Here is a 7,989-nt window from a genome sequence, read left to right as displayed (position 1 = left end):
CTCATCTTTGATATTTCATTTGAATATATATATATATATATATATATATGTGTGTGTGTGTGTGTTTACTTTATACAAAATTGCTCAGAATTCTCGTATAGTGACATCCTAAAATTTAAACTTCATATACATGAGTAAGGTAAGCTTTATCGCTTGGACAGATTGATGCATAAGGTGATGCATAAGGAAGGTTCACCTTTTTCAATAACAATGAACTTAATCACTTTATTTAAATAGATAGTGGCTTCATGAAATCCTAGGCATTTTAGAAGCTGTTGATGAGTATCAACATTATACAAAGGAGGCTTTATGTTCGAAATTTCACTGAAGTATTACATTTTCTGCTAATAAATTGTAAAGTGCTTTTGATTAGCTAATGCTTTCAAATTCTGTTATGAACTAACCTGATTGCATGGATCGCATATGAAATTATAGCAAATACTATTCGAAATACTATTTCTAAATTCCGAAGAAATTTTAATCAGTGGAGATTAAAATTTGAAAGCTCGTGTGAGACACTGATGATTGCGAAACTTCTGAAATTGTCTTTGGAAATATCTTTTTTTTTCAGATTTTGTTTCGTTAGTTAATTTAAAATACAATATTGTAATAGAAATATAAATTAATTTTTGTGGTAAAAATGTCATAAGTGATTTAAAATTATGAGTTAACTATCAAATGAATTGCATACCATTTGCATTTAATGAGGAATAAAAATCTTGCAATAACTTTCTCAAAATAATGCCCCGGCATTGCGAATGACATTTGTTTGCTATTTCAACTATTTTAATATATTTGGGATTTTCAATCGATTACATCCCCTTTTATTTATTAATACCATTAATATGTTTTAATAAAATTGTTTATTCTGTTAAACTTAATCAATTATTATAATATTTTCAAATTGTATTCTAATAAACAGATATATGAAAGTCTTATTTGAATAGTGGTCCAACTCCACTTGGGAAAAAGTGAAAAGTGGACAAACTCCAGTTTAGTTAAAATGCAAAATGACCCACTCCACTTAGATAGAAGTCAATAAAGGTTCAAAAATGGAATAAACAGTACTTTCATCCTCATACAAATCATCTTCTTTTACCGTAATCTAAAACCTAATACAACTACTGCTTATCCCTTCTGGTATACAGAAGCAACCTTAAATAAGGCAAGAGACGAAAAACAATGGATTCATTAAACTTTAAGGTTATGCATTTCAAGATGGAAAAAGAGTTGGACCACTTAAATATAAGGATTCATATATGAATTGCATGCTTTAATAAATTTATTTTGCTCTAATTGTTTCCTTTCTTTCAGTTGACAGAAGCTCTGTGCTTCCTTCATTATTCCTGCAAATTGATTCATAGGAATCTATGTCCTCAATCGGTCATCATTAATAAACGTGGAACATGGAAATTGGCAGGACTGGAATTTGCCGAAAAATGCAACGAAAATGATATCATGGTGAGAGCATCATTTGTTACAAATATGTCACATAAAGCGAAATTTTTTTTTATTTGAATTTTGGAAAAGAGTGTTTTCTTAAGTGACTTTAATATTAGCTTACCCAGTCGTTAGAGCATCAGACATTGGTCCAGAGGAGCTGGAGCTCGATTCTCCAATCCGATAAGACACACGCTCTTAAAATCCTTCGAATTGAAGTTCCAATGGTTAGTCACTGAGTAATACCATGGGTACTGTGTAGCATGTCTACCACTACAACTATTAAATTCCAATTCACTAATATATAAGACATGTTAACTCGATGTGTTGGGGTACCTTTTCATAGATGAAGGTTGACATTATCGATAGCACTCGCTCCACATTAGGGACCCGAAAGTGATCTGAACAAGCGTATATTGACAGTCCCGCACTGGTCGATTAGAAGACGTCTACTTCGATAGATAGTCCACATTGAACAGGTTGACTTGCTATTTGCGACTGCGACATTGTCCTCATCAAGGTATTGCTACTCAGTCTCGATCACACAGAACGTCGACTTGAATACACTCAACTGCTAATGGCAACACAGAAGCGACCACGATCCTGCACTTAAAGTCTGGTGATCCTAATACAGTTTCTCACAAAACAGCAATGAATCAACTAGTGGTATCCAATTATCGAATACTGCCACTACAATTGTTCAATTCCATTTCACTAGTATATAAGACATGTTAACTCGATTCTATGTTGGCCTTCCTCTTTCATATATGACATTGTCGATAACACTCGCCCCACAATTGGAATCTGGGGAAAAGCTCCTTCCCTTTCAAATCCGTGCCTAAATTGTAGTGGAAATGGTCTCCGATAAAGTGGTGCTGCCATCTATCTTTGGGGGGGTCAGAGTGCAGTCGTACTTTTATCATAGCGGTACTCAATCGAAAGGTGCACTTTTCTGACTTAATTTGCAACTTTCTTGACTTTATTTTTAGCTTGTCTAAGTATCATTCGAAACAACAATGTTAGTTTAATACTACATTACTTTAAGCTCTTAGTCACAGTTTCATTTTTAAAAAAAACCTCGAGATTCGACTATCGATTCTAGAAACTTTGAATGTTAAATCCAAAATGGAGGTCCATTTTAGTGGAGATGGGGGTGGGGAATAATTGACAAAGAATTAAGTTATGCAATGAAGTTTTGAGTTGTAAAAGATTTACTACCGTTTTAATCCTGAAACCTAATACAGAAAAAACAGCTAGTTAAAGTCTATGGTATAATTTCAGATAATGACTTTTGCAAAAAACCCTTATAACGGAAATAGTTTGTTTCGCAGTGAAATTTCCAAAATTAATTTCTGAAAACTCTTTCTTAAATTTAGAAGTTTCAGTATTGTGTTCCTTAAAAAATATATATATATTGTACAGTCTCTTTTCTAGAAAGGAATATTTCTTAAAGTCAAAGTATACTGTCCCATTTTGTCGAATGGCACTTGTAGATAATATTTACATTTAAAAACTAAAGCTTCCTTAGTGCAAATTTATGTTTGTCTAGTTTTTCCTGACGTTCAAATGTTACTCATATTTCCATTAAAAAACTTATTACGACTGTTATGTCTGGAAAAAATTACATTACAGTTCCAAAGTGTACACCTATATTTTACAAAAGGACACATGCAGAATATATTTATGTCCAAAAATATAGGCTCCATGGTGCCAATTGGTAAAATTCCTTGCTTTAGTGTCCCTTTAATTAAGTTTTTACTCATATTAATCATAAAAAACGTCAACGTTCGACTGCCATTTCTGGAATAAAACTACAACGCAAATCTAAAACATATGGTAACATTTACAGACATGTAGAAAATATTTGTGCCTAAAATTCTACAGTTCTTGAAATGCACATTTATGAGTTATTTTTTAACATAGCCCTTGTAAAATCAAGTTATGTGTGTGATTTTTGTAAGAAAATCATACACTTGTATTTACATATAGACGTTTCTGTTATGTTGATTGCACTTTCTGAAATATTTATTTGACAAGAATGAAATTAATTTTTATTCATAATTGTTTCGTGGATATTTCTTAAATATTTTTTTTTTCCTAAAGTGGAAAAAATATTGCTTTCAATAACAGCATTTTAATGAATTTCTAATGGGATTCAGTAATTTTGTAAATAGAAGATGAAACAAGCAATACACTTTTTTTAACTTTGATGTTAAAAACTTTTATACAGCAAAGTTTAAAATGCAATGTTCTTTTCTTCTCAACTTTCAAGTATATTTAAAGTCAGTTTAGATATTCATTTATAAAATATCTTCCTATTATATCTAAGCGACCATAATAATTTATGTAAAAGAAAAATTATGTGTGTAAATATTTTTTGTCTTAAATTTTGGTTGCGTTTACAGATTTTAGAAATCATGATTCAATTAATATTTTTCCCATTAATGATGACCTTATTTTTAATTTAGATAGAAAGTTGAATTTAAATATTTCTCAAATAAATAATGCATGAAAAAATATAGCAAACTAGCAAATCATATCCAACTATTGATTTTTTAAGGACGTAAGGATTTTTTAATGTATCGTTAGCATAAATGAAACGTCAGAGGAAACAAAAGAAATTTGTGCACATAATAAATTTAATTACTTTCAATACATTCAAATGTTTTCGAATTTTAAAAAATTATATTTAATTGTATTTTAAATAATGAGATTTTATTCTCAGAATTATCATTTTCAAACTATTTTGGCCTTTTATTTTTGAATATTTTTGTGCTGGTATATTTTAGAGTTGCGTGCTCTAAAAATGTTCTGTAAAATATTTGTTTTTATATATAATGTAAAATATTAATTATTTAGATCATAATTTTTTAAGGGTTCTAAAATGAATTGAACATTTACTTTTTCAAATATGTCTTCAAAGATAGAAGTTTTAAAAATATTTTTATTTCCAGTCGAATCAATAAAAAGAAAGTAAATACACATTTCTTTTTTTATATATTTACCTTATCACTATTTCGTCGCTTAGAATAACATTTACTTTTTTTCCTTATTCCGAGTTCTATTCATTTGCCTTTTTTGTAGAAAATAGTCAAACAAATGAGAAAATGAAGATAAAAGAAATAAAAATGTCCAAAATGGTGTAAAACGCATCGTTAAATATCTGTTTGGACTTTTTGAAATGGGAGAAATTTCAGCAGAAAAATTTTAACGAGCTTACTTTAAAAATTGACGCTTGTTTACTTTTCTTTAAAAAGATATCTCTTTTCGAAAAAAATAAAATAGCTCTACGCATTAAAGTAGGAAACAATAATTCTGCTGGAATTTTAATATTTTTATTCAGATTTTCAAACCCTGAAAGATTAAATTTTAGATTGCGTTCTTTTTTTTAATTTTAAATATGTTTTTAGAAGCCATTACTTGTGAGGCAACATAATAATTACCAAAACGTTTTGCTGATTAAGAAATTATAAAGTATGTACGCAAAAAATTAAGGCATTTTTGTTATAAGGAGCAAATTATTTGTTGACATTTTAATGTATCTAACGCATTTATTATGTCAACGAATTTAATTATTTGATTTATGCAAGCGAAAAACAGTTATTTTTCTGGGTCAAAAATTGCATTATTTAGTTTTTAATGATACACTCGAGGAGAATTGCCTAGAAAAGAGAATAACTTTGATGATAAAAGAATTAAATAAAAGCTTAACAAAGCGTAACTTATTCCATGTCCATATACAAAGTGAACTTATCTCATGCGAAAAATAATTTTTAATAATTATTTAGCATTTTTCGTTATTTTATTTAACAATAGTCAAAAAAATTTTATTGTAAGGTATGCAAATTTTCAAATCATTTCAAAGAGTGCAATTTTATAAGGAAAAAATAAAATTGTGAACGAAATTTTTATTAAATATTTCCTGACAAAATGAAATTTAAGCATATGATTTTATTTAAAATTTGATTTTAGGGTCTATTCAATTGATTTCGTCAAAATTTTTATTTCCATATGAAAGTAATTATTTTTCCAAATAATATTAAAATATTTAAAATTACGTAAACGTTTTTAGATCTTGCAATTTAAAATTTATTGACTGATAAATAAACTATTCAAAAATACTAAATAATTATTAAAAATTATTTGGTGTTTAGAATTAATTTAGAATTTTTTAATTGGTGAAAAAATTTTACAATTTTATGCTCAAAAATTATTCAATTCGCTTAGAAAACTCACAAGATATGGCGAAATATGCAAAAAATGCAATTTACATTAAGGAGTTCAAGCTTTAGACCTCCTACCTGACCAAATTATTGTGACCATATTTCCTAGATTGCAGCTACTACCGTTAGTTTGGAAGTTACGTATCTGATGAAGAAAAAGGTATGTTTATTCAGAGAAAGTATATTTTTGCGTCTTATTTTGCAACTTAAATTATCTTCTGCGCTAATTAATTAGCATATCTGATATCACCGCCTCAACTACTGAGATTCAGTCCCAGTGCGTGAAGATCCGATAATTAGATCAAAAGTCGTCCTTCAGGGTAGTCTGTTTATTTTTAGCACGCTGTAAATATTGTTTGTAATAAAAAAATCAAAATCAAAATTTTTTTAATGCCTTGCAATTGGAGTGCCTAAATAAGCTCAAACAACGAAAAACAATATTATTTTTTATTTCAGTAATAATAAAATATCGTTCCCCGCTAATGCCCCATTAAGCCATTAAAATGGAGTCTCAGTGTGTAAAATAGGATTACTGGATCAAGAGTTATATTTCGAGTAATTCATTTATTTTTTGTGCTCTGTACTTTATATGCAGTGAATTAAACTTATAAGCTTAAATTCATCATTAAAGTTAAAAAAAAAATGCTAAATAGATATCGCATTTGAAGTTTCTGAACCGTCTTTTAAGACATTATATTACGAAATAAATGTATATATGCTTATATAATAAAGTGTTATTGCTATTTATTATAGCATACCAATATTAATGAATGTTAATATGCAAATCGTAACGTCATTATGAAAGCTGACTGAATTTCTGTTAATATCTTTAACAAAATTCAGTTTACCACATTTATTATCTAATGACTTATGTCGGATTTGATATCGTATACTACAACTGTCATTATAAAGCAGCATTTCTCAATTAGTCCGGAAGTTGGAAAGGTTGATTGCCTTGCCGAAATGCGTTAACAGTCATTCACCGTGGAATTACTGTCACATTTAGATTATCATTTGAATTGGAAAGAGGCTTATTGAAAGATAATTCAGAAAAGCTTGTAGAATTAAATTCAAAATCAATTATCATGTGCAAAAGTTCCACTTTTATTTCAAATAATACACGTAAAAATCCTTTTATTGTAAAATCTTTTTAGAAAATTTCAAACAATTTAATATATATATATATATATAGTTTTATACTACTGTCACATATCCTCAAAACTAAAGAAACTTATAAAACAATCATTAATAATGAGCAATCAATTAAATATTTATGGAGGTTTATCTATCTGCAATGCAATATTAGAGTTCTAAAAACCTTTATAGTCTAATATAGACATTTGGGGAAAATTACCAGGAAAAAAGAAGATGGTAGGTGAATAAAACTGGAATCCAGCTTTTTTGACAAAACTACTACTATCATTTATCAAATACCACATGTAACAGTTGTCACGAAATTTAGAGATGAAATAAAATTATTTTAGGCAACTTGTTTGTCAACAACAATCTGCAGAAAAATTTAAAAGTTCGTAAACCAAAGAGTATAATTTACAGTTTTTAATTGTTTGTTATTTTATTTTCACCTTATTTAACATTCGATAACATGTCTTTTTGTAATTATTCTAAATTATAAAAACAGCTAACATTATGAAAACTAAATTATAGAGCTTCTTTTCCGTTAAAAGGCGTTATCGTATAAAACCACGAACTTTTCAATCGGACAGAATTAAATAGATTGGAAAAGCAATCAACAGGAAGCTCGGCCAAGTCAAAGTCCTAGGAATGTTGGATCTCAATTTTAAATTATGGGCTCTCATAAGGCCTGTAGCAAAGAGAAAAACCATTATTTAAGTTTTGTTTCTCTTTTAAAACCTGATTAATTCACATAATATTCAAAAGGTTACATATGACTGTTTCTTGTTGACAAGATAATATAATTGTTCATAATTCTGAATATTCATAAATATTGAGTAATATAATTATGAGAATTATGGAGGAAGTTAGCATTAATCAGGGAAACCCACCCTTTGCCTTAATAAGAGCTCCGTTCCGTTTGATTTTAATGGCATTTTCGTTTGCAAATTTCGGTCCACTTTACTCCACAAGATTTCGATCAAATTTGGAGACTATGGTAGCTACTCCGATTGAAAGGAAAAAGTTGAAACTCAATGGAAGAGGCCATTGAGTTCTGGTCTATTTTTATTGTTTGCAGATCAAGGAAACGGTTTCTTTACAGCAATTCTACTACAAACCCACAATGTTACCTGATCGTCTTTTCACAATTTTTTTAAACTTTTGAAAAGAACAGTATAATATATATATATAT

At 28.6% G+C, this 7,989-nt stretch overlaps 1 protein-coding gene across 4 annotated transcripts in view; it reads left to right on the top strand.

Moving 5' to 3' along the window:
- LOC107440096 (SCY1-like protein bma) overlaps positions 1–7,989 on the top strand; it is an 811,210-nt gene that overhangs the window by 683,478 nt on the left and 119,743 nt on the right. For all 4 annotated transcript variants that reach the window (XM_071187972.1, XM_071187971.1, XM_071187973.1 and 1 more), the window contains one exon: positions 1,315–1,461. In XM_071187972.1, the coding sequence (XP_071044073.1) occupies positions 1,315–1,461 (147 nt within the window). The remainder of the gene's footprint in view (positions 1–1,314; positions 1,462–7,989) is intronic.

This window comes from Parasteatoda tepidariorum, chromosome X1 (assembly GCF_043381705.1).
Source record: "Parasteatoda tepidariorum isolate YZ-2023 chromosome X1, CAS_Ptep_4.0, whole genome shotgun sequence".
In the NCBI taxonomy this organism is placed as follows: Eukaryota; Metazoa; Arthropoda; class Arachnida; order Araneae; family Theridiidae; genus Parasteatoda; species Parasteatoda tepidariorum.
The sequence above is the reverse complement of the archived record's forward strand: the minus strand, read 5'-3'. Positions and strand labels throughout refer to the sequence as shown.